This window comes from Limanda limanda, chromosome 7 (assembly GCF_963576545.1).
Source record: "Limanda limanda chromosome 7, fLimLim1.1, whole genome shotgun sequence".
Classification (NCBI taxonomy): Eukaryota; Metazoa; Chordata; class Actinopteri; order Pleuronectiformes; family Pleuronectidae; genus Limanda; species Limanda limanda.
In genome coordinates this window covers 28,970,104-28,996,440 of record NC_083642.1, presented here as the reverse complement: position 1 = coordinate 28,996,440, position 26,337 = coordinate 28,970,104, and the positions used below count along the sequence as shown (strand labels likewise).

Here is a 26,337-nt window from a genome sequence, read left to right as displayed (position 1 = left end):
TCGTGTTACTTCTCCCTGTGGCATCTGCTGCTGCATCTTAATCTGAGGAGTAATCAGCTACCAGCCATCATCTGATTCCTCCCTTTGTACAGGAGGAGGTGCCCTCTGAACCTCCTCCATGTCCAAATGTATACAGTAGATAGATAGATCATTTAAAACCTTACTGATACTGCTCTTGGTATCAGTAGTATCTTGCTCGTGGGTGAGCAGATTTCTCATTGACAATAATCTCTCTGATAGACTAGCTGTCACAGCCAGGATGCATTACATTACATTACATTTCATTTAGCTGAGGCTTTTATCCAAAGCGACTTACAATAAGTGCATTCAACGCCGAGGGTACAAACCAAGAACAAGAATCAAGAAAATACAATTTCTTCAAAAATAAAGCAAAACTACAAAATGCTATAAGTAGGTGCAATTTAAGTGCTACTAAATTGTTAGTTTCAAAGTGCATCATTCCTCTTTATTATTTCTCCTGCCAGGGTAAAGGAAAAATGAACACATACTGGCTGATTGGCCATAAGAACTACAGTGTGCAGAACGACAGTCTGGTCTGCCACTGGAATCCCAACATGACCAGAAAGAAGAAGAAGGCAGTGGCCGGCAGTCAAGTCTCTGTAGGCACTGTGAGTTCAACTGCTTTAGTTTTCTAAGTGTTTCCTGTCTGAAGAGCCATGAAGCCTGTCAGAACATTTGTCCATGTCGTGCAGTTCTTTGCTCCATGTTATACAGTTCTGGCTTACATTGGCTTTTTGTACAACAGCGATGAGAGACACAGATGTTAGTTTTTATGTTCCTTTACTTTTATATTATATATATACATTTAACTTTTGCTCTTTGTTTACGTTCCGTCAGAACTTTAGGTCACTTTTAAATTCTCTGTTATATTTAAGATGTTCATAGGTTCACTAATTTGCATTTCCATCTTATTCTGGAAATTAATTTACAAAACATTATATACACACATTTTATGTGTTCTGGGCCTACTTGAGGTATGTTTCATTATTTACTATGCTGTGTTAGATTGGTGTTTCTGTAATTAGTTTGTGACCTATAAATGCTGTTCACATTATGTTGTTAATGAAACATAGCTGAGTTATGCAGCTGTTGCTGAATGCATCTGCAGTTCAACTCTCCATATTCACAAAATACCAATTTGCTTCATAGGGCTTAATAAAGTCCAACATCCTGTTTCCTAAACCTTCAACAAGAGTGAATAAAAACTAAAAAAAAACCCTAACAGAAACCTCAGAGAACTATAGTACAGTAGGCCTATAGTAGTGTATAGTATAGTATAGTAGGCTATAGTACAGTACAATACAGTGTAGTATGGTGTAGTGTTGTGAACTGAAGTATAGTAAGCCATCGTATAGTATTGAATAGTAGGTTCTGATACAATATGGTAGGCTAATGTGTAGTATAGTATAGCAGGCTATATTATAGTATAGTAGGCTATGGTACAGTAGTATGCTTTAGTATAGTATAGCAGGCTATATTATATTATAGCACATGCTATAGTATAGAATAGTATGTATACTATGCTTTAATATAGTGTAGTATGATATAGTATAGTATATAAGAGTAAAGTATAGTAATGGTAATGGTTTTGGTAATGGTTTTGTATTTATATACCGTTTTTCTAGACTTGATGACCACTCAAAGCACTTTACAGTACAGTTTTACATTCACCCATTTACATACACATTCATACAGTGCATCTCCTCGCAGCACTTTGTTATTCTATGGGGGGTCTCTTTCCCAAGAACACTTCGGCATGCAGATGGGTCAGACTGGGGATCGAACTGCTGACCTTCAGGTTGGAGGACGACCACTCTATCCCTCAGCCACAGCCGCCCACAGTACAGTATACTATAGTGCAGTATACAATAATATAGTAGGTCGTATAGTATAGAGGCGCTTACTCTTGTTGAGGGTTAAGGGCACAGGATGTCACACCATGTCAAAGCCCTATGAGACAAATTGTGATTTTTGAATATGGGCTATACAAATCAAATTTCAATGATTGATTGATTGAATGAATGGGTAAATGTAACTTGTGCATTACAGCTTTAAAGAGTAGTAAATAAGACTAGAAAAGTATTTTCCGGTCAGTCAGTTTACCATATATACACATTTGTATTTATAATGTGTCCCGCACTTTCACTTCCACTTTACCAGTGAGAAGCAAATCATTTACATCCACCTAAAGCTTAGCTTGAGAGCTAGCCTGTAAATTTGAATGCCATTGATATAGATAAAGAAAATAGTTTGCCACCAACCTTCAATCTTTGTGTTTTTGACAGACATTATATGAAATTGACAGAAAAATAATGTAATGTTGAATTCACCTCATCTGTACCTCTGTGCCAGTCATCAGTGACAGTGCAGAGCCTCAGTGAGAACACCTGCACCCCAGTCTCTCTTCCCACCTCAATAATGAGCCAAACTCCACCACAGCCTCGGACAGACATTCCTGGCCTGAGCGTGGCTGCTCAGATGGAGCGGTACGGTGGCAGCAATGGTACCCTGGGCTCCATGATTGTGGGGCTGCAGGCCGATGAGTCCTCCACTCGGCCAGCATAGGAGCAACAGAGGGCACAAACTTGACCTGGGGCCTGGCTGCTGCCACTTAAGGACTTCAGTAAGAAGAGAACATAAGTCAGTGACAGAGGAGAAGGACAGAGATTAGTTTGTAGTAGACTGTGTAATAACTGATGGATAATGTAATAATTGTTCACCTCCAGCTAAGCAATCTTTTGCTTTCTAAATTGTGAAAAATTGGAGTTGTAAGAACTCTCATGAAATCGTATCAAACGGTTTCAAAATGAGTCACCTGATCTTAAAACAACTTTTTATTTTTAGTGTAGGACTAAATATTACTTCAAAAAGTTGCATACTGTTGCGGAGCAGATTGCTGTCCAGTCACTTGCTGGTGCTAACTTTTTTGACTATGTATGTATCTACATGTTTCTATTGTAATATACTGTAGGTAGTGTATTCTGTTTGGGTCCCTGAGAATCACCTTGCCTGAAATTTTAAGCATAAATTAAATTTACTTACTCACTCTCCTTTCCTATTTATTTGATTAAATTGTGACGTATGGAAGATGTTGCTGTTATTTTTACCAGCTGCTGAACATGTTGATGTATGTGGCAGCTTATGAGCCAAATATTTTTCCAGAAGATGGTAGAGACCATACCTAGAGCTTAAACACAGTTATTATTGGCCTTACATGTCAAGTGGACAAAAATCCAAGAGGATTCTCCCTACCCTGTCTAGTGCCCCTGAGCAAGGCACCTAACTCCCCCAACATCTGCTCCCCGGGCGCCGTACATGGCTGCCCACTGCTCTGTGTGTCCTGCACCAGATGGGTTAAAAGCAGAGGTTAAATTTCCCTCCTTGTATGAGTGTGCTTGTGCATGTCTGTGCATGTGTTTGGGACAAATAAATGTATCTTAAAATATTCATTATCATGATATTTGCAACTGCTGGATGTTAAAAAACACATTGCTGAGTTGCTGACTCTGGATATATTGTTATCTGTTATGGACAGTTCATGATTTAAAAATGTCACTTTCACCTTATGTAGCCCTTTTCAAGTTTTTCACCAAATGTTACAGCTCTCTCTCAGCTCTTACTGATGAATTATGGAAATTGTTTAATGCCAAAATTAAATCAAATATAAAGAAATTAAGTGAAATACATTGCACATTGTTCATGTATTTGCTCTGTGTGAGCGTTTACTGTCATTTGTGACTAAGACTTTAAAACCTAAATTTATAACAGTTTAACTTGATTTTTCATACACTCTTTTTTTTTCTTTGTCTTTTACCAATGCGGTGATCATTTAAGCATGATATCTCAGGAATCGTTCAATACTGTAATTTTTGGGTCGGCACGCTTCAGGGTGTGCTGCGTTTGCTTGCGCAGTTGGAGGTTGGTTGACACGGCTTGGTACTATGTTTTGCGTTTTCACAGTGTATGAAGGAGTTGTGGAGGCACGCATCCTGTTGCTAGTAGGTGATGCTTTGTCATTTCTTGATGCCAGTAGGGCCACTATGAATCAAAATTGGCATGTAGATGTGTTAAGGGCATGACTTTTATCAAACATGTGAAGTTTGATGCAGATTGGATAATGTAAACTAAAGCAACAACAACTTCCTATCTCACTGCGAAACATTGAAATTTGATGCCACAGAAAAGCCCTCCAACAAAAGCTCACAAAGAGTACTACCTTTTATCATCAAGGTGGTTAGATACGACTGAACAAACTTGAAGCCGATCTGATTAATCCTCTGGAGGAGTTTGTTTAAGTCTGATGTGGGTGACTGGACTTTAGGGGGTGCTATCAGATCAATAACGCCCATTCACGAAAAACTTTGATACGGAAATTTCCCATACATCTGAATTTATGAAAAGTTTCAACAAAAGTTACGCATGTTTAGGCCGTCAAATATTATAATATTCAGTTTTTATCGAATTTGTTTGAAAGAGTCACATTTTGTCCGTCCCATTTATATGAATCAAGTTCGACAAAATGTTATATATATATTACACCTCTCAGTAGAACCCAGTACACAATTCAAGAAATTCAGGTTCAATACAAACTGAACCTAACAATCCTGGGGAAGAGAGAATCTATTGCAAGCATTTTGAATTATACAGTTTATCTAGGTGCACCTAACAAATTAAAAGGGTAGTGTCGATTATTCCTTTTCCTGGAGTGGAGAATCAGTGTTTGTAGAACATAGGATATTATTCATTTAATCACTTGAGTAATATACAGTAACAAAACTCACTTGCAAATTAATTTTGCAAGTGAGTGTAAGGACACTACATTTACTTGGGGACAACACAGATACCAAGTTTAAGGTTGAATGAGCAGTTGTCAAAAAAACTAAACAAAGCCAATGCAGAAAGAAAGATTGGTGTATTTATAAATGGGATAACAGAGATTTGGGAGTGGGATTTATTAATGGTTAATTATTAATTGATTATTATTAATTAATTAATGCTAGCTTGTGGAGCGACACCGGTACGTGGTTCAATATGTTGTTGGCTTTTGGGTTCATGGTGCTTAACACAAGAAGAAGAAGGTACTTTGAGAAAAGTGGAAATATATTCTACTTTAACCACTGTAACTCCACAGTAGATTGAACCAGGGCAGTTGTCATATTAGTTTACTTTACATTAAATATGGTCAAATCCCCCCCCCCCCCCAATAAATTGAATTGTAAACTGGCCGACATATAGTAATAATAAAACTGTTACACTATGACGAAAAGCAGAAAAGCACCACCCGAAATAGTCAGTTTGAAACTTCGAATGATTAAGGAATTATGTTGAAGTGCAGCTCATATACTGTTTCTAGCAGCTCTGCATGCATTTTGTCCGATATCCCTTTTCCACCAAGCGAACCAGGTTCCAGTTCAGGATCAATTTTCTAAACCTTTTGCTAATAACTGTACTTGTCTTCATCGATCTATAGCAATGCATATATTTCTGTTCATTGTTTAAAAAATAATACAATAAAATATTTAACACTGTGGGCCCTAATGTGTTTACTGTCTCATTTCTTAAGTCTAATGTATAAATGATCATTCAAAGATATTTATGTATATTTTATATAAATTTACATACTTATGTAATTGTATTTATTAAAATATTTAAAAAATAGTATGTAGTTATATAAAATACACGTAAACATGTTTATATTACCAATCACACATTAGACTTACAATAAAGTATTCAACATTGCTATAAATAATAAAATACATACAAATTCATCTTTTGTGTTAATAATGAGCTGTGAGATTTTGGTCCCCTCCAATGTTCACTTCATGACTACGGCCTTGTGTTTAACAACAGGATCCATGCTAAAATACAAATTAATATACAGCTTTGGCCAGAATAATGGGGACAGCTGTCAAAAAGATCTCTCTGCAGAATACAGATGACCCTGTTAAACCAGCTGTCCTTAGTGGGCTGAGTTATTTGTCAATTAAACTCATACAAAACAGAACTTCTTGTTATTGGCCCCGGTAACACAAACAGTCAAATACTGCCATCTGCTGGAAACCTGTTCAAAATCCTGGCGTCCTGTTTGATTGTGGCAGCATGTCACTAAACTCATACAAACATGTTTTATCAACCAAGGAACATTGGTAGAATGTTTTCTGGGTGCTCAGTTGTCAAATGGGAACATGCGCAATTACAAGGCATGGTCCTATACATGATCTGGAATCCCTGAGGAAATCAAACACATTCATCGGATTTACATAAAACTATGGGAGGAAGTAACCAAAGCTTATCGCAGCAACTAAATGTTGCCGGAAGATAAAAAAGAGATCTTTAATGATTGTTCTTAAGGTCTTGTATTATTCTGATATCTACTGTGGTTACATATAAAACCTGTCTTTAACACATCAGAAACCCTATGGATGGAAACTTGCTATATCCAGTTATTAAAAGAAGAGTGAATGTACCCACTACTACGACGAAGAATTTGTGGAACTAGGAGAGCACAAACCTCCAAGGCTGACACCCTATCTCACCATGTTAAAGAACGGACACAAAATAATCCTTGCTTCTCCTGATTATGGGCGGCTGTGGCTGAGAGGGTAGAGTGGTCGACCTCCAACCTGAGGACGACGGCGGTCGGCGGTTCGATCCCCAGTCTGAACCATCTGCATGCCGAAGTGTCCTTGGGCAAGATGCTGAACCCTGAATGGCCCCCCATAGAATAACAAAGTGCTGCAAGTAGATGCACTGTATGAATGTGTGTGTGAATGGGTGAATGTGAAACTGTACTGTAAAGCGCTTTGAGTGGTCATCATCAGACTAGAAAAGCGCTATATAAATACAAATCCTTTTACCATTTATCTGAGTCAGCATATATTAGCTGTTTTTGCATAGAAAATATATACCATTCGTTAGTTTAGTAGTAGTTGTTGGGAGACACGAGTCAGATGAAGGAACCACAACAAGTCCAACATCCAGGTAGGAAATACAGAAATCCCATCTTCTGTGAAATATTGAATTTTTCCACATGGCTCTACTCTTTCTCTACACACCCTGACAGACAGTTATGCACAAACAGTGAAGTAAACAGACACAGACAGACAAACAAACAAACAGATAAACAGACAGACATGAACAAAAAGACAGGTAAACAAACACATACACAAACAGACAGACAAAAACCAACATACACAGCGAGACGGAGGTAAAAGCTCTTCCGTGGAAGGGAAAGAAAAGCAGTTGGATTAGTTGGTTTATAAAAAGTTTTGACAGTGGTTTTAACAGCAGATCATTGTCTTCTAAACTGAAGTATTTGTACACGTGGTGTCTGTGTTTAATTCCTGTGTGGTTATTATTCAGTGTAACCTTGGACCCAACTTGTAAGTTTGTGGGTCCGTCTCTTGTCTCCTCCGGCCCCCCGTTTGTCGGTGGCTGCTTGGTTTCCTGTATGAATAGTAAATGCAAACCACGTGGTGTGAAAGCAGACTGCAGCTTCTTTTGTTCAAATCAATCAACCCGGAGACGGACAGAGAGCTGCTGAATCAGGAAATCACCGTACGTATTTTATTCTTACCTTAATCAGACTATTAACACCATCTTATTTCAGAGGATCACACAGCCTGTGAGTGCGCACAACTATTACACTGGCAATGACGGAAATGTTGAAAAGTTTGTATTGTCGCATCGTTGAATGTAACGTTGGTGCCCACGTCTTTATTTAGATAGCCTGTTAGCTTACAGCAGCGAGGTAAGCACAAAGAAGCCCACCAGTCCGTCTGTATTTGATCAATTTCAGTCTAGTGTGTTGGTACAACGTTCACTGGGGTGGTTTGTGTAGCGACAGCCTCACCGTATCTTATCGTATCTTACCGTGGAGCCTTCACTTTACACGGTGAGTGTTAGCCCGTCTACTAGCTTACAGCCCGAGCTTTATGTGAACAAAGAGCGGCAGTGGTTAGCTCGTTAGCCTAATGAGGCTAGCAGCTAGCTTGTGGAGCGACACCGGTACACGGTTCAGTATGTTGTTGGTTTATTTGTTCCTGGCTCTAAACACAAGAGGAGTAAGAATGAACTTAGGGGAAAGTGGACCCATTTTCTACTTTAACCACTGTTACTCCTCAACAGAGTCAACCAGGGCTCTGTAAAGTAAACTTACTGCTGAGGTACAGATGCTGTTCTTCAGTGTGTGTCTGAACTGTTCACTTCTTTAAGTCAATATAACGAACAGAAAGGCTTCTCATCGCTGTAATAATGCCATTCTTCCACTCATGATGTGCAAATGTTGGTATCAGCAAATTTGGGGTGTAACGTGAATAACATATTACTCCATATTGTTCCTCTTTATTGAGGCATGTTTGATTATTTTCTGTCTCACTGTGCTGCTAAAGATGAATGACCATGTATCACAATTGTACTGTCTAACTCTTCTCAGACTATTCTAGAATTATATATTTATCGGCTTAGAACCAAGATCTCTTTACTTTTCTTTTCAGTATTCCACTAAATCCTCATATTTTAATTGTAGTCAGTTTCATTCTTAATTCCATTTTTTTACCCGTTCACTGCTTCTTTCTCACAGAAACCGCATCTTATTGAAAAAATGCCACGCAAGAAGGTGACGGATATCTCAGGGAATGGTGGGGTGAAGAAGAAGAGGGCCAGCGGGAAAAGGAAAGAGAGAGACTTCAGTAGCGATGATGAGTTTGACTTCGAGCAGGAGAACAACAAGAAACCTGGCAGGCCCGCGGCCAAGTCTGGTCTGCAGCCCGTCACTGTGGCAGATGACGTCAAAGAGACAATAGTGGGTTTGGTTCAGTGTTTAAAACCAGTTTAGGAAACTCAAAATACGGTTACTAATAAAATACATCTCTTTTTTTTCTACCCCCATCTGTGTATGACCAGTCTCACCGATAATTGTGATTAAAAGAGGAGTCAGAATATTGGATTAATATCTCAAAACAATTAATAAAATGTGTGTGTGTTTTTCCCTAATATTTAGGGAAGCTTGTCATGGAATTAAGTATTCTCAGTCATCTGTTTTCAGCTGAACACTCTGCAGCAAGGGTTTCAGCATTCAACCACTGTTCTTCAGACACTTTTTATCCATAGTGTCAACAAAGATGGATTTTTTTGGGATTGTTATTGTAGCAAAGTTACTTGCTAGACTGTGACCAGAATGATGTAGTTAAAATTCCTTGTTCATCAATATTTAAATATTCTATTAATAAAATCACAGATGCAGCCAATTTGCTGCAGTTGTAGAAATAATAAGGTTTTTGAATTAATTAATGATACAATGCTACAATATATGAACTTTTATTCATGTTATTGACCTCATTGTTCCCTCTCTACAGAAACTTGAATGCCCAAAGGTAAAAGGTCAACTACTCATCTTTGGAGCAACCAACTGGGATTTGATTGGAAGAAAGGAGGTGCCCAAACTTCAAGGTAGAATTTTTGGATTTCAAAGCCAAAATCCACCCTGCAGTCATGGAAGTCGCTGGGTGGATTGATAAACAGTTGTTGGTTAAGAAATAATCACAAGTAAATAAAACCAATCTGATGTTTAGATTTGATGTTCTCTTTTCTTCCTGACAATGCACTGTGGTGCGAAGAGAAGACGTAGGGAGTTGTACAGCCAGACAGAATCAATAATAGATGGGAACATATGTGTTAATACCATTGATATCCCATTAATTGATTGTGACATTAATGCCTATTCATATGTATGTATTTTCTGTGCTGCCCCCCTGCTGCAGGCCCACTGATGCATGGGGCAGTCTATCCTTTTCTAACTACTCTGGTACACACTGATAATTCAGCTTTGTTGAGACTGAATGGGGGTTGGGGGTGTCAGCAGGAGCAGCTGTCTAGACAAAGACCATCTCTAGATAGACGAGATGCTGTGCCTGCCACAGCACCAAACACACATTCAAATAATTATTTTGTTGTGCAGTTACACTCAACCTACACTCAAGGCCGGAAATATTGGACTGTCACTCATTTTTGTTCGTCAGGCTCTGTGCTTCAGCATATTACCTTTTTTTTTTTTAAATTGATACTTCATCAAAGTGCCAAGTAGTTTTGGATCAATAAATGAACAACAAAAAGTAGTGTATGGAAGATATACCAATAGTTATACACGGTGCCCAGTTTTAGGGATTTAAAAGTAATTAAACTAAATGTTTCTGGGGTGGCTGTTTTCACTGAGTTTGTGTATAAAACGTTCACAAATGGCTCAGCTGACAGAGTTGAGTAACCATTAAAGCTTGAGGTGTAATTGTTGATAGGACCAGTGAAGAGGCTACTAGGCAAGTGGAGAAGAAAACTAGAACTAAATTCCCCCCATCAATAGCCATGTTGATATCCATCTGATGAGAAAGCATTACATTGTAAGGTGTTGATATTCTTCTCTATCTTCTTTTACGATTGTCAGCAAACAAATAAGAGAAAGTGAGATGAGTGTTGACACAATTATTGTGAACAAATTAGTTCACAATATCAAGAACAACACAATCTATACATAGTGTCTTTTCCTGTTTATACGTAATTTGGTTTGATTTCTCATTTTTGGAAATTGCATTATGATAAACAGACTGACAAGATCTTCAGCAAACGATGCGCCCAAACATGACTATTAACTAACACCTATGTTGGTGTGTGAAACAGATAGTTACTGCATCACCACAGAAATAAATAGAAATGAGAGAAGCATTGGATTACTTGATTTTCATGATGTTATTAAATGCCTTAACATGATATCAATAATTATTTCTCAGTTAAGGTTATCCTGAATACTGATATATTGAGAAACCCCCTGTATTGACAGTCTGTGTTTGTTATGGATATAATGATGTCTCCGTTTCCAGCTGCATTCCGTAACCTGGGACAGAATCTGTGGGGTCCTCACCGCTACGGCTGTCTGAGCGATGTCAAGGTTAGCTGTGTGGTGTCTGGGCCCTGTTCTGCACACAGTCTCCTGATGACCACTGAGGGCAAGCTCTGGAGCTGGGGTAAGTAACACGCTGCATTCAAACCTGAATGCAGCGTGTTTCAAAACCTTTCATTAAACCACAAATGTAATGTGCTGTATGCAGCTTTATATCCAGAGTTGAAGGAGTTGTCATCACTGTGCTTGATATGTCTTCCTCAGGTCGTAATGACAAAGGTCAGCTGGGTCAAGGCGACACCAAACGCCTTGAGGCTCCCAAGTTAATCGAGGCGCTGGCAGATCATGTGATTGTTGCTGCAGCCTGTGGACGCAATCACACTCTCGCACTCACAGGTAGAGCCCCAGGGCTGGCTTATCATCAATGATGCCTGTTTTCATTATAGCCAAACAGCACAGCAGCTGATTTCAGATATTTATTTTTTAATTGGTGTCGATCTGTTGTACTCATTGTTTGGAATTAACACAAAGTTTGATTGTCTTGGTCATCGGGGGGGGGGAGAGTCCAACTTACATAGCTCAATGTTAAAACCCATTCCACAGAGTATGTTGGTTGATAAAAGCTGCTGTGTTTGCTGACTGTTTGTTCATGGATTCTCCTCAGACGATGGTACTGTGTACTCTTTTGGTGATAACAAGCTTGGCCAGCTTGGCCAAGGCAACCAAACTGATGCCGTCCTCAGCCCCGCAGCAGTAAGTCATCACCATCCCAAGTAGAACACACTGCAGAGTCAGGCTACCGATATGCTAACACAAATGCACACTGCAATACATACAGACAGACATGCATAGATACACAATTTCCATATTTCTGCTGCATATTTCATAGGGTGGGTGAAAGCCTTTACTCATGTTCAAATTATTATAGTGCGTTTATGCTGTCAGCAGGGTTGTCGCAGGGCCTAATCAAGAGAGCAGTGTGACAGATTCATGCAGTCTAAAATCAGGGTTCCTGGATGACAATATTCCACCTTGTGTGGTTGAGTTCAAGTTTGTTGGGTAAACATGCATGCACAGGCACAGCTTATGTTGTGGCTTATTTTGAAGGTTATACTGATACTTCCTTCCCAGTAGAATTGTGATGCAGCTCAAATGAAGATGGGATGGGTTTTTCTGCTCTAGCAGTAAATGTTTGTAGAATAAATAGCTTCATCCAATGTTGTGCTCTGTCGTAAACTTTCTCTCTTCCTCTAGATTTCCTACAATGGACAGCCCCTAGTGAAGGTGGCTTGTGGAGCTGAATTTAGCATGGTGGTGGACTGCAAAGGAAACCTGTACTCCTTTGGCTGTCCGGAGTATGGACAGCTGGGTATTTTAACAGCATCCAAACACAATCATTGCTCTCCATGTTTCATCTTTGTTGTGTGTTGTAATAACTTTGCTATTTATCTACTATAACTATAAATGGAGGAATGTCTGTGTCCGTCGGTGCTTCGATTTTCTTGACAACTGCTATTTTAGACACACGCTCTGCAAATAGTTGATTGGTTTGTCACGGTAGTACGTCATGTATGCCCGGTCACTAGAAGCAAATGCATGTGGAGCAGCGACCGCAAGTCAGCACTCTTTTATTGACTTGAAGTCTGCCTATAATTTAAACACTGTCATTCTTAAAGTATTGGTTATAATACAATTATAACTTAAATTGATAATTATAGTTCTGTTTTTTCTTGGCAGGGTAGTGTGATACCTTTCTATGTCAGTGCAACAACACTGTTAAAAGCGGTGTTTACTCCATAATTTTGTTCACCTGAGAGCACTGACAAGTTTATTCTTGGTTGGTTAACTCAGTGATCTAGCATTATGTATATTGTCTGTATATGTATTTGTATAACATTGACCACTCTTGCACTGCAGGTCACAACAGTGATGGGAAATTCATAGCTCGTGCCCAGCGCATTGAATTTGACTGTGAGCTCATTCCTCGTCGGGTTGCCATCTTTATTGAGAAGTCTAAGGACGGTCAGGTCATGCCTGTGCCTAACGTGGTGGTCAGAGATGTGGCCTGCGGGGGCAACCACACAGTGAGAATATACACTTATCAATCTCATTTCAACTAAATCGAACATTTCTTCCAAATCTTAAAGTCTAATGCTATTATCCTTTTAAACTAAACATTTATATGTGCGTATTTGTGCACGCACAGCTGGTGCTGGACTCTCAGAAGCGAGTGTTCAGCTGGGGTTTTGGTGGTTACGGTCGTCTGGGCCACACAGATCCGAAGGACGAGATGGTTCCCCGACTGGTTAAACTGTTTGACTTCCCTGGACGTGGTGCCAGTCAGATCTGTTCAGGCTACCAGTGTTCCTTTGCGCTCAGCGAGATGGGTAAGAGGAGAGCACATCACGGTGCAATTTAATTTAGTTGATGTTCAGGTTAAAGCTATTGATACTAAGTACTAAATAGTAAGCTAAGTTAAAGTGACCCATGTGATCAACACTGCTGTATGGTGTTGCTGTACTTGTAGATTTTGACCAGTGTTGTATTTGCAGGAGGGCTGTTTTTCTGGGGGGTGACCAACACTTCCAGAGAGTCAACCATGTACCCCAAATCCGTGCAGGATCTGTGTGGCTGGAAGATCCGCAGTATGTCGTGTGGGTGCGTATTTTGTTCTACTCTCGGTAGCAGCAGATCTTTTTTATTTATTTGTGTGGACAATCAGATTTCCGTTAACAAAACTGACTAAAATAATTCATGATGATATTGGTACATATATCATCTGTATAACCTTAAACATCATTTTAAAATCCTCAAAATACTATAAAAAATGCCTACTAGAATTGATGGAAGATCTTATTGGGACTCTAGACACACACGCATGTCTTGTAGGAGATTATACACAAAAAATGAGTTTCTGCCTGATTGTAAATAATTGTGGTTCAAACTCAAAGCAAATGTACAGTAAATGAGAGGGCGAGAGTGTTGAGTCATAATCAGCAGTTTCTGCGAGCTGCCTCCACTGCTCCGCACTTTTTTTTACATATGTCACTTTGCCTCTGCATGCATGGCGCTAAGCTCATATTTATAATTTTAAATTTTGATCTAATGACTAATATTCATCATATTTAAGTGTCAACCAGATAATTACATCACAATGGTAAACATTTTTGGAGGGGCTGTATTAACATAATATTATCATTTGCATAGTATTAACACTGTATAAAAATTTTTTTTTAAAGAAATGCATTTCATCAGATTCTAACGACATTTCTAGAATGACCCTAAACTCCTGTTGTTGTAAAACAGCATAAAGACAACGCAGAGGGTCAGGTTATTAGTAGAGATGAGCCGGATAAAGCACTTTTGCCGAGTACGATTATTATACGAGTAATCAAAGTCATTATCTGTGCTCGGACTGAATGAAAATCCTCACACAGCGTCACAGCGCTCCGCCCGTCACACACGGCTCTGCTCACTCACTCACACAACAGCTCTCTGTCTCTCAGTCACTCAGGTTCACTGCGTATCGGGACTGTTCCATAGGCTCAGTCAAGGAAGCAGAAATTATTCGTTCATTTCCCGACTGGGTCTTCGGGTACGAGTCTTTGGAAAATTTTTCACGAGACCTGCATTGGCTCAGTAGAGGAGCGCTGGAGATGCGAGGGACGTTAACTGTCTCCCGGAGAAATTAACACTCTGTGTTTCCAGCACAGAAAGACGCGAACCACATCCGTCCACAAGTCACAATGACTGGCCCCGTTATTTTCACTTTACATTCACACCTACTTTACAGTAAAGTAAACCTCTATTAAATACAGTACAACATGACAGTTTGTATGGTTTGAAATTGTCATTTATTATCACACTGGCATTTAATTATCACGGCAAACAATTACACTGCACTAAACTTTAAGTGTTAATGTAAAGTGAAAATAACAAAACCAGTCTCTATGACTTGCGAACGAATACAATTCACGTCTTTCCACACCAAAAACACAGAGTGCTCATCTCTCCGGGAGACAGCGAACGTCCCTCGCATCTCACTCACACACACACACAACCACACACACACACCTGGTGTGGAAATAAATTTAAAAAAAATAAAAATAAAAAAATCATAAAAAAATTTCAAAGTTAAAAAGAAAGTTATGTTGAACCAGCCCACTTCCGGGTTAAATCACACCCACTTCCGGGTTAGGCCCCGCCCACTCCGAGTACGGATACGGATATGGATAATTCATATGGTTAACAGATACAGATAATGCTGTACTTGCTCATCCCTAGTTATTAGTATGTAAGAATATCGTGGGCAAAGGAAAGCAGAAGCTGGTGCTTACAAGTGTTGGCCAGTGACGACAATCCCTAGCTTGACACTGGCGTATTGTAGTTGTTCTCGGTGTGAAGTCTGACAGTGTATTTTTATTTAACAGGAAGAGCAGCATCATCGTTGCTGCAGATGAGAGTACAATCAGCTGGGGCCCCTCACCCACATTTGGAGAGCTGGTAAGTCCTGAGGCCTCAGCAGATGTGGGGGTGGGATTGTTGTGACTGCTGTGCTGCTTGGGAGCTCAGCACTGATTTTATCTTTTCATGGACATTCAGGGATATGGAGACAATAAACCCAAATCCTCCACCACAGCTCAGGAGGTTAAGACCTTGGATGGCATCTACATTGAACAGGTAAGTGGCAATATAATACAAAGTCCTAATAATGATTAAGTGTTTCTCCTATGGCCCCAACCCTTTTTAGCTAACACACAGTGAACGCTGAACCATTTAAAATTGAAAATGCAGATGGTTGTTTTTGGGCTCATCTGAGTGCATACATCTGAGCTGGGTTATATCTAAACCAGACTGCAGTGTCCATCCCTGCTTACAGCTGTTCTTTGAACAAATAGCTGACGTCAGCATGCTTGACATGCTCCCCAGTGACAATGTTAACATGCTAGTGTTAAGCTAGCATGTTAACTTATAAGCACTTATAATATTTACCATGTTCACCATCTGAGATTAGCCTGTTAGCATGTGATTGTGGCACTAAACATGATGTGCAGCTCAGGTGGATGGGAATGACAATTTTGAAGGTATTTGATGATGACACTGGAGGAAAACTGAACAAATTAATTACAAGAACGTGTGTTTCAAGTGTTGTGGTTATCCATGTGACTGGTGAGATATTTGACTCAAAACAAAAAACGTCAGCCTCTGTGGCTTAATTGAAAAGGTTTTAGTTTTTTTCCTCAGCACCATAAATGCCAGTACAGTGTTTTATAATCTTAATCTAAAAAAATAAATGCTGCTGCGTAGATTAAGTGTCTCCTAATGTTCCCCAAGTAAATTCAAGAGAAAGTAAACTGAAGTTCATGTAAATACATTGACTTGAACTATCCTGTTGAATTAGTTTCCCCTGCTTTGGTCACATCCACTCACACTTACTTTACTTAAACATCCTGTGCTGTTATGCACCGAAACTCATCTTGAGTTCAGATGGTGTTTAATTTGAGCAGTGATGAGCCACAATGTTGGTAAGAGGAACATGTGGAGAGCATTACTTCACTCAGCAGAAAGCTCTCTGTCTGTTATTATACCTGATGTCCTGAAGGCCTCAAAGAATAAAAGCTGAAACTTTAAGATGTTGAGGTTGGAAGTAGTAACATGTCCCCGGAAAAGATCACTGAGTGTCATGTGTTGTCTATGCAGGTGGAGATGGGCTACGCGCACACGCTGGTGATTGCCAGACAGGACACTGAGCAGGAAGAGGAGAGACTGAAAAAGCTGCCTGAGTACAACCCCCGGACACTCTGATTGGACCTTCAACAACGACACCTTAACCTTTTTCACTGGGGCACAGACCAGCGCTGCTCAGCAGGAACATCTTGCCTACTTAGTAAGGGCCGGTCATGGTGGTGTGCTAGTGGGATGGTTGAGTTCAGGGGGGGTGGCTCTCTAAAGTCTGAAAGATATCCACACATCTCAGCTACCAGCAAACTGGTTCTACACCAATTAGGACACTAAAATAAGAGAAAATGGGACTGGAGGTGGACAGATCCTCTGGACGGTCCAACTCACATTTAACAAGGAATGGTCAAGATATCGTCACTTCCCACCTCCAGTGAACAAGCAACAGTTTGCTCCAAGCACTCAACACAGTTGTGCTTCCCAAACCCTTTTCCATTTTGTAATACAGCCAAACATTGATGTCTTCATGTCTCTTGTCCTATTATTGTTTTCTTTGTTGCAGTATTTGAAATAATAGTAGTTTGTCACATATACGGGTGCTACAGCTGAGCCCTCAGACTTTTTCTTCTGAGGGCTTTTCAAAGGTTTTCAAAAACACTCCCTACCTGTGCCTTTTTCTACATGTATGTTCAGGATATGGAAGTTGTGTTTCTGTTGCTCAGAGAATCAGCTGTTCAGTCTGATTTCATGGGCGTGGCAGTATGGGGAGGGTGTGTGTGTGTGCGTGTGTGCAGCTGCCACAGATTACAATCAGGATTTTGGAACATAATGTTCTGAGTTAGTGCACTTCACTCGATGTTACATTCCTTTAGTCGTCTTCAGTATTTGCATCAAGGATGCACACCTCAGTCCTTCCAAGACCACACTGTCTGATCTCTATTTGCTAATTTGAGTCATATTAATTATTCCAATGCTCAAAGAGGTTTCACAAGCAGTTGAAATTTTTTAGAACCAATAATATCCTGTCTGGAAATGGTTCTGTGTACCGAGGTGTGCTGGGAATGAAGGCGTATTATTGTTTTGAAAACAGCACCGGTGTTTTTCTTCAATCTGTGCTGCATTCTTTTTTTTATAGTAAAATATATCGGCTACATTGTTTTTCATTGAAATGGTTAAATAAAGGTGTCATGTTAATTGATTTTTTTTTCACCTCACCACTTGTGCTGCAGTTATACTTGTTTTTTAATTGTTATTACCTGTGTGTGTGCACAAAACTCACCAATGCAAGGACGGATTTTCACTCTTCGCATGATCTAATTTTGGAGCAGATTAAACAAGGTTAACTAAAACATTTTCCAACACATCTCTGCAAATAATGGACAACTTTTACGCCCGAACGCGAGAGACGCAACACGCCCCTCGCGTACTTGCGGGGGGCGTGTTGTGGCTTGCGTGCGTCAGCCAATTTTTCTAACTATACGACAAAGCGACGCGAGCCGCCCGCAAGGCTTGTGATTGGTCTGCTTACTACATCCCTTCCGGAGTCGCATTTCCGTATAACCCGTCACTGACCGGCGGATTCGTCCGCCAGAAAAAGGCTCTGAGGAGCCGCCGTGGCGATGTCAATAAACGTGTGCCACACACGAAGAAGAGCCGACTTCAACAAAAAACATTACTCCGGCTAGTGGTCTGGCGGTGAATTGCATTGCAACACGCGCAACTGTGGGGGAACTATAAACCAAAACGAGTCCGTAGAAGCTGTGTGCGTGCGTGAAAAACGACTATAATTCGGCCTTTAGAAAAATTGGCTGACGCACGCAAGCCGCAACACACCCCCCGCAAGTACGCGAGGGGCGTGTTGCGTCTCTCGCGTGCGTGCGTAAAAAGCCGAGTATAAATCGGCCTTTAGAGTCCATATTCTTTCTGACAGGGGGTTAGCGTCAGCATGAACCGGACCAGGAAGTACCCCGCCTCTTGCCCATTGGCTCCAGCTCTACTTGCAATCCTCAAAGGATAACCAGTGTAGATAATGGATGCTGCTCTGTGCTGTGACACTGAAGAGACCTGATATGTGCCTGATGTCTCAGGTTCTGTGGGTCTGCCATAGACCTGTTGTTCTTATGGGAGATGTTTACAACGGGATTTTTACATAACTGCAACACCCACCTGTCATCAGGTCAAATGATGTGGCACCAAGAAGAAATTTCAAAGAAACCACCCTAGACGAGCTTCTGTACTGTAAACCCCATTTATTTAAATGTACAAAATCAGATGAATTGTCAATTTAATCTTCATCCTCCTCTTCCTCTTCATCCTGGTTGATCTGGAAGTAGCGCAGCTCATAGCTCTCCTTGGTGTTGGCCACAACGCGCAGCCAGTCACGGAGATTGTTCTTCTTCAGGTACTTCTTGGTCAAATATTTCAGGTATCTGCAAAACAGTGGACAATGTGTAAGATTCAGTCAAAGATGAATCACTGGTCATTCACAGTTTGACATTAAATGTGACATAAGTTGAAAATGTTACAGGGTAGATGGTTAATGCCATCATTCATAATAGTCGTATTATCACTGCTGAAATTTTTAATCAAACTTGTTTACAGCAACTCGGTAAATACTGTTCAGCATCAAACAGAGTGAGTGACAGCCGCAGGTTGACGGAAGATGCAAAAAAGGAAGTCAAAAGGAAATCAGAGTGATACAATTTAAATACGAGGCAGGTGCCTGATGTAGGGATTTCAGAATGCAGTAAATGTCGGGGTTGGTTGTTTAACTTGCCAACAGCTGGTCAATGATACCTGAAGTTTTCAGATATGAAGTTTTCTCTGCTCATGATAACACACGTGGTTCAGTCATCCAGCCAATATATTGTCTTCATACAAAATTTGGCAGGAGAAACCACAGACACCCGGGTTTGTGTCAGTTGTCCGGCTCCATACAAATACTGTCTTCTTCCTCATTTGTATTTATGCGAGTAGGCCTTGTGTCATGTCTTCAAGGCAAATAACAAAATATTTTACAGATGTAACAAACCTGACAGGCAGCTGAATCCACTGATGTGTGAAACAGGTATTGAGAGGGTTATATATATTGTAAAATATGAAGCAGTTTTCAGACATTAAATCAGAAAGAAGTCAGGAAAAGTGGATCCGGACTTTCACCGGAGTTTGCCTTCCAAACAAGGAAAAGGCATAAGGGGATTGTCGGACATCTTCGTCCATGTCTTATACATATATGGCACCGGTACGTCATCTGCAGATATTTGTTATATACTTTTCTGTTTTTCAGTTAAGCGCTTTCATGTGTTATAAACGTCATCAACACTACAACTCACTCGCAGTGAATCCGGCAGAGGATCTCCTCCTGTGTTCTCACATCAGCTTCTCCAAACTAGTTGGGGCTGGCTGGAGAAACTCTGCAGAAAGTCAGAAGGCTTGCTATGACATCAGTGTTCACACATACAACCCCTCCGGAGAATGGCAGCAGTATCTCTATACTTCAGTGCATGTCTGCAAGCAGCTTAAGAGATGCCTTTTCCAAAATGCTTTGGTTACATCACAAGCTCTGAACCACTCTGCAGGCACAGTGAGTATATACAGTCTGATAGTTACTTATCTTACTTAGTCAGTTGCTATGTATCCTGAAGTGAAAGTAAGTAATATTCATTAAATAGACTTAGGTTTGCAAAGGGGCGGAAAGTTTCTGGTAAATTTCCATGGGAAGTTAAGCTTGGGAATTAAAAAAAAAAACGCAAATTAAACGCTGAGCAATAAAATCATCATTCAAAACTCTATTTTGACATTTTAAAGATGTACGGAATGCAACACACACTGCACTTTGAATTTCAACCCTCCACTGTGCATTCTTCTATCACATGCACAGATAATTCCCAGCATCCTGCACACTACAGCACTATTGAGGCCTGCTGTAGTGTGCAGGACTAGTCAGGTAAGTTTCGATGATATTACTGGGGAAAATATATTAGCATGCTGATTGAGGACTGTTCATCTGTTCATCTAGCCTATTTCCATTCATTTACCCATCAATTGTAAAATATTTTTACAGATGATTCCAATTGTTTGGCTAACTATTTATATCTCTGGCATTGCATTAATGTTTTTTTTACAAACTTTTTTCTCATCTTATTCTACAGAACAATGCCACGTGCACTCTCTCATGTGTGGAGGCATTTCCCCCCATCCAATGTAGAAGGAAAAGCTGTTCAAAGACCTATGTTAAGAAGGACACAACGATGCAGAAGCATATAGTCAAGTGCCCAAAGTTTCCTCAGGGCTCAAATCAGCCTATGACAAAACAAAATGTTTATATTTATGTCTGTATATGACAAGGTAAATACAGTTAGTATAAATTACCCACAACATTTACAGTTTATTCCTGTTAATTCCCATGGAAAGTTTCCAACTTTGAATATTCCCGGAATTTTGCAACCCTATATAGACTATACCTATCAGACTGTATACATTCTGCAGTAACTGTGCATGCAGAATGGAGATGAAGGATCAGATGTCAGCACTAAGGTAATAGACGCAGATGCCGATCACGTATTGATAAATGACATCAGTAAACTATCATTGTCATTATGATCAGTTGATTAAGAGCTCGAATGTAACCAAACCATTTTGAAACGTACACTAGAGATACTGCTGACATTCTCCGGAGGGGCTCTGTGTCTGAACACAAATGTCTGAGTGAGAGCCTCTGGACTTTCTCCAACCTCGAGACCATGTGCGAACACAGCATAATGAAGTGAAACAGGTTTGACATGACAGTTTGCTGGATGCCTAAGATGAAACTTCAAGTCAATCTGATTTCACAGGAGTAATGATAACACTGGTATGATAATGACAGATGGGCAAGCCTGTCGTACATTACATTATTAAAACAATAACCGGAGAAAGGCTCATCCAATTGGACTGGACAGATGTCACATCTACTGTATTTGCACCTGCATGAACATGTGGGATCCAGACCCAACCTTCTGAAGACCAGGCAGTTGATAAGCATTTTATTGCTCCAAAATGTTTACTCCCTATGGCTCAATTTCACTTCACACCTTTTTGTGCAATAGAACAGCTGTAATTAGGACTGCACGAAATTAGGAAAACATGCGATATGCAATAACTGTTGAATATTGCGATGATATGATCAAATAACAAATGCAAGTATATGGTGTAGGGCTGCCGCGATTAGTCGACGTAATCGATCGAAGACGTCAAGGCTGAAAATGCATCGACATCAATATTTAAACAGACGCATTTTTATTTTATGAATTTACCTTTTCGATTTCTAAAATGTTTCATTTCAATTCATTATAACAAATGTTCTCCTTCAATATCACTACGTAACGCCGGGTTTACACAGGACGCTGAAGCGCAACGCCATTCTCAACCGCTTGTTGTTGTATGTAACCTGTTCAATGTACTGGTTTGGGGGTAAATGATGATGGTCTTCATAGCCCCCCCCCCACCCCTCTCTTTCTCTCTCTGTCTATCTGCTTGTGTGCTTGTAGTGGATGGGCAGAAGGGGACATTTAATTATGTGAATGGGAAGATTGAGGAAATTAAAACTCCAGGACAACAGGGGATACAAAGTATGGGATGCATATTTGATGAATTATATCATATATATATATAGCTTAATATAATTTTTCAGTGCGTTTCCTGGCTCGATACGCTCGCGGCGAGCGGAAAAAATAGACTCGACGCCGAAACCATCGGTGCAGGGCTCGGCGCATCGCAGCCCATGTGAACCGCACAAAGGTTTAACAGGGGGGTGGATAGGAGGCGCCTGGCTTTCCTTGGCGCTGCACGGCGCTTCGGAAATGAAATGAAAGGTCAATTTGATTTTTTGGAGGAAAGTTAATCGTTTAGATTATTCGACTAATATTAATAATTCTAATAGTAATTAGGGCTGCAACTAATGACTATTCTGATGAAGTAGTCAATTAGTCATCAATTATTGAAACGATTAATCGACTAATCGGATTATGAATGATACAAATATTAAATTGCTCTTATTTAGCCAACACCTTTTAAATTTAGCGTGAGGTTGTTCGAGGCATGTGATGACTGAAAATAAAAACAATAAAGATCGATACCTCGTTAAAAAAAAAAATGTCTTTTAATAAACTTTGCTGCATATAAGGGTACTGTTTACACAAAAGCAAAGAAAATCAAGTTTATGTCTATTTAAAACCAAGGACAGGCCAAGTGCTGATACTTAAAATAAATTTAAATCAAGTATCCATTTTTTCCTGTTAAAAAAAGGAAAGGGAGACTATCAGCATTAAAAACATCAACAAACGAAACTACAGTCTTCTTCGAACAGCATATTTGTGATTAAAAAAGACGTTTGTCAGGCAATAGGATAACATTACGCTGTTAAACTCGTTAAAAAGTTTAAACCATATTTTTGTAATGGATTCTAGAATCCTGCACACAGGTATAAACGTCTATATAGCAAGCTAGCTAACAGGCTATCTTACCGAGGCGAGTCTGCATCATTTACGTTAAGATGTCAAACGTGCCTCCTCCTCAAATGCTCGTGTCATGCTTCCATGGAGAGCAGGCCCGCTGACACATACTGCAGGTAGTTTTGTTTTCTATGTTAAGGGTGAAGATCTCCAGAACTTTTGACTTCCGGGTACGCGATGGAACGGACGCCATTGGTCCCTGTTTTGTCACTATTGCACAGGCACGACTTTCAGAGATAGGAAGGGAGTGAGATGGCTGACTCCTCAGCTACTTCCATTAGCACCTCCGGTAAAACGACGTTTAGTTCAACTGCACGGCACGAAGAACACGCGCTATGACGTTACCAACGAATCATCGACGAGTAAATTATTCGGTGACTATTTTTGTCATCGATTTTTGTCGACGACGTCGACTAATCGTTGCACCCCTACTAGACGCCAGGGACCCATGCACAGCTTCCCTCAGCACTTTTCTTTTTAGCAGCTGTCAGTAATTTACTGCTCCTCTCTCTCTCTCTCTATCATGTGCGCTCCAGCTCCATGCTTATAGATTACACGAATATCAGTGTTGATATTTTTGTGACAAACAAATCAACTTTTAAACTGTAGCGAGTCAGAGACATCAATTAAGAGAGAGAGCAGTAGAGTTACTTCAGAGTTGATATCGTGATGACGATAGATTTTCGATAAATCGTGCTGCCCTAATGTTGACCCCATACTGTAAATCACTGAAAAAAAATTTAAAGCACTATTTCCATTTCAACAATATGTTTTTTACGGACAGCTCCATAGCCCGAGGGAGAAGGCGCACAGCCCAGCCACAGCGCCACCAAGTCCAGGGCAGACACCCAGGGAGCCATGCACAGGTCCACTAAGTCCACCTACAGTTTTAACTTGTGGTCTTTTTATGTTTGGACCATGAACAGTTTTTAAAAGCTCAACCACTGATGGTGATGAATCTGACCTGGGACAAACGTGATAACTCAAAGTTTCCACAGTAGTAGCCTTGCAGTTCTCTGTTCTCTCTATTCTATTCTTCAGACAATGATTACTTGAAGAAAAATGCTTCAATGACCTGAATATCTTTAACTATCTAGGGCATGGGAGCTCCATCTGATTGACCAAATATATTGACATGCAAAGCGTGAATTAAGGGTGCAATGAAAAAACACCACTTATCGAAGTTCAAGCAGTCTTTTTTTGTGATACGTAAATCGCACATGTTGATATCGCTATGGCGATACATTTCATTATATTGTAGAGCCCTAGTAATATCATAAAAAGAAAAAAAAATTATGTTGATAATTCAATTTGCACTAATAATGGGGGAACAGGCTATATAGTAAAAACCTGTATTGGGATAGAGCAGACCAACATGGCTTCCCTAGTGACTTCTGCAGGCAGCATGTCTCACAGCCTCTGGACTATGACGGCCTTGTCAGCATACTCTAACACACTCAGTTAAAAGATGTGGTGACCCCTGGCCCATGCATGTTCTCAAACCAGTGTACCATGAGAGGGAATCAAGTGCCAATGCTTCCAATCTCACCTTTTGGAGAAGGGCACCTCAGAGGACACGGTAATCTTGCTCTTGCTCCTCTCGATGGAGACCACACCACCACCAAGGTTGCCGGCTTTTCCATTCACCTTAATACGCTCCTGAAGAAACTGCTCCTGGAAACCCCACACACACAAATCATTTGCACATTACTCTGAGTTGCAATGATCTGGCTAAACATATCCACTTTTTGTAACATTGTTGTTCACACAGTTATGACATTCACTTGTATCTGTATTCAATGTGTTTTTTAACAAAACCATCTGATAAGAGGTGGACTTACAAAGTTGGCAGCGTCCATGATGCCATCTTCAACAGGATGGGTGCAGTCCAGTGTGAACTTCAGGAGCTGCTTCTTCTTTTTACCACCTTTACCAGTGCTTTGCTTCTTCTGCAAACAAAATACAGAACAGCTGAGGTTATCACAGGACTGAACACACATAGTTCATGATGCTCACAGGATTACAGAGGAGCCCTGCACCAGACCATTACAGAAACGTCAGGAGGGAAGACTACATCATGGCCCCAGGATGTCAGGGACAGACCCCCAGGTCTGACCAGCCTGTGGTGGGCCTGTCTTAGCAGAGGGGCTGAAACACCAGATGACACTAAGGGACACAACTGATGATCCCTGATATCTGCTATCTGGTGATTGTCAATTTAACAAACTAGTACGGAAAACCCTCAAACACGCAGGGGTACTAGCCATCCTGCCCTATGATCTAAACCGTCATGTCTACATTTATCTCACTGAACGACGCAGCATCACTGTGGAGGTGATTGTGAAACGAAAACACACCGAGGCTGCAGACAGTCGAGAGAAAACTCAGAATTAGCTCCATTAGCATGCTGCTAAGACGCGCAGACGCCAGATCCCTTAAAACATGTCCAGCTAGCACATGCTAAGCTACGCTAGCCGTACTGTGCTGTGCAACACCCCGCTGCCACACAGCCTGAGCGGACAACGTGGTGGAGAGCTCCGGTGAAGAGGCGGCCACAGGCCACAGCACAGCCCGGCGAACTAACTCTCTTACGGCCAGTATGAGCCTAACCTCAGCCCCGCTCTTCGCCTCCAGCCACAGCCACAAACCAACGCTTAGTCCCGCGGCCTCCCTCTGACTTAACCGCGTCTTACAAACCACATTTCTGCGTCTTTAATAAAACGCGATGTTACTCACAATAGGAGCCATGGCGAAGAAGCAAGTAGAGAGGAAGCCAGAGCCGTGCGCATGCGCATCATTCACAAATCAAGTGCCGAATCGTCGATCGAATCCGCGCATCTGAGATCGATTCATAAGACATTAGAGTACAATTAGTCATAATCATATGCTAACTTTAAAATATTTCGCCCCAAATAACACAAATACAAATTAATTAAAGAGATAATGTGGATTGAGCTTTATGAAAACAGAGTGTATTTTGCATGAATAACAAACAGTATAGGGACCCAGGATGGCCCTTTCTGACTTTGACATATCTATTTCTATCTATCCGTCCATCCATCCATCAATCACATTTTATTCGTATAGCCCATATTCACAGATCAAAATTGGTCCAATAGCGTTTAACAAGGTGTCACATCCTCTGTCCCTCAAAAAGAGTAGGGGGAAACTGCCAAAAAAACCACGATCATGATCCTCCACCATGATCCACAATCCACCATTACAATCCACGATCAGCTGCCACCACGCCCATGA

At 40.6% G+C, this 26,337-nt stretch overlaps 2 protein-coding genes across 3 annotated transcripts; one reads left to right on the top strand and one right to left on the bottom strand.

The window, feature by feature from the left end:
* Positions 1–7,520: 7,520 nt before the first annotated feature.
* rcc2 (regulator of chromosome condensation 2) lies at positions 7,521–17,785 on the top strand. 2 transcript variants are annotated; one of them, XM_061074431.1, is made up of 13 exons: positions 7,521–7,578; positions 8,603–8,824; positions 9,378–9,471; positions 10,893–11,036; positions 11,177–11,308; positions 11,577–11,665; positions 12,167–12,281; positions 12,830–12,996; positions 13,119–13,299; positions 13,465–13,570; positions 15,343–15,415; positions 15,515–15,592; positions 16,613–17,785. In XM_061074431.1, exons 2-13 carry the CDS (start codon positions 8,624–8,626, stop codon positions 16,715–16,717), a joined length of 1,485 nt encoding a protein of 494 aa, XP_060930414.1. In that variant the 5' UTR covers positions 7,521–7,578; positions 8,603–8,623; the 3' UTR covers positions 16,718–17,785. The 2 variants fall into 2 exon arrangements, with proteins under 2 accessions (XP_060930414.1, XP_060930415.1); XM_061074432.1 differs by lacking the exon at positions 7,521–7,578 and adding an exon at positions 7,865–7,915.
* Positions 17,786–18,820: 1,035 nt separating this feature from the next.
* On the bottom strand, positions 18,821–25,875 carry LOC133005230 (large ribosomal subunit protein eL22). Its single transcript, XM_061074840.1, has 4 exons — positions 25,819–25,875; positions 24,924–25,031; positions 24,632–24,756; positions 18,821–19,020 (listed from the first exon to the last, which is right to left on the bottom strand). Exons 1-4 carry the CDS (start codon positions 25,828–25,830, stop codon positions 18,876–18,878), a joined length of 390 nt encoding a protein of 129 aa, XP_060930823.1. The 5' UTR covers positions 25,831–25,875; the 3' UTR covers positions 18,821–18,875.
* Positions 25,876–26,337: the final 462 nt, after the last annotated feature.

Bases quoted from the DNA above. Each gene is read 5' to 3' on its own strand.
- LOC133005230 (XM_061074840.1), bottom strand. The intron at 24,757-24,923 runs GTAAGTCCACCT...TGGGGTTTCCAG, and splicing joins TCATGGACGCTGCCAACTTT to GAGCAGTTTCTTCAGGAGCG. The intron at 19,021-24,631 runs GTGAGATTGGAA...ACTGTTTTGCAG, and splicing joins GAGGTGCCCTTCTCCAAAAG to ATACCTGAAATATTTGACCA.
- rcc2 (XM_061074431.1), top strand. From the start codon at position 8,624: ATGCCACGCAAGAAGGTGACGGATATCTCAGGGAATGGTGGGGTGAAG. The intron at 8,825-9,377 runs GTGGGTTTGGTT...CCCTCTCTACAG, and splicing joins ATGACGTCAAAGAGACAATA to AAACTTGAATGCCCAAAGGT. The intron at 11,666-12,166 runs GTAAGTCATCAC...CTCTTCCTCTAG, and splicing joins CCGTCCTCAGCCCCGCAGCA to ATTTCCTACAATGGACAGCC.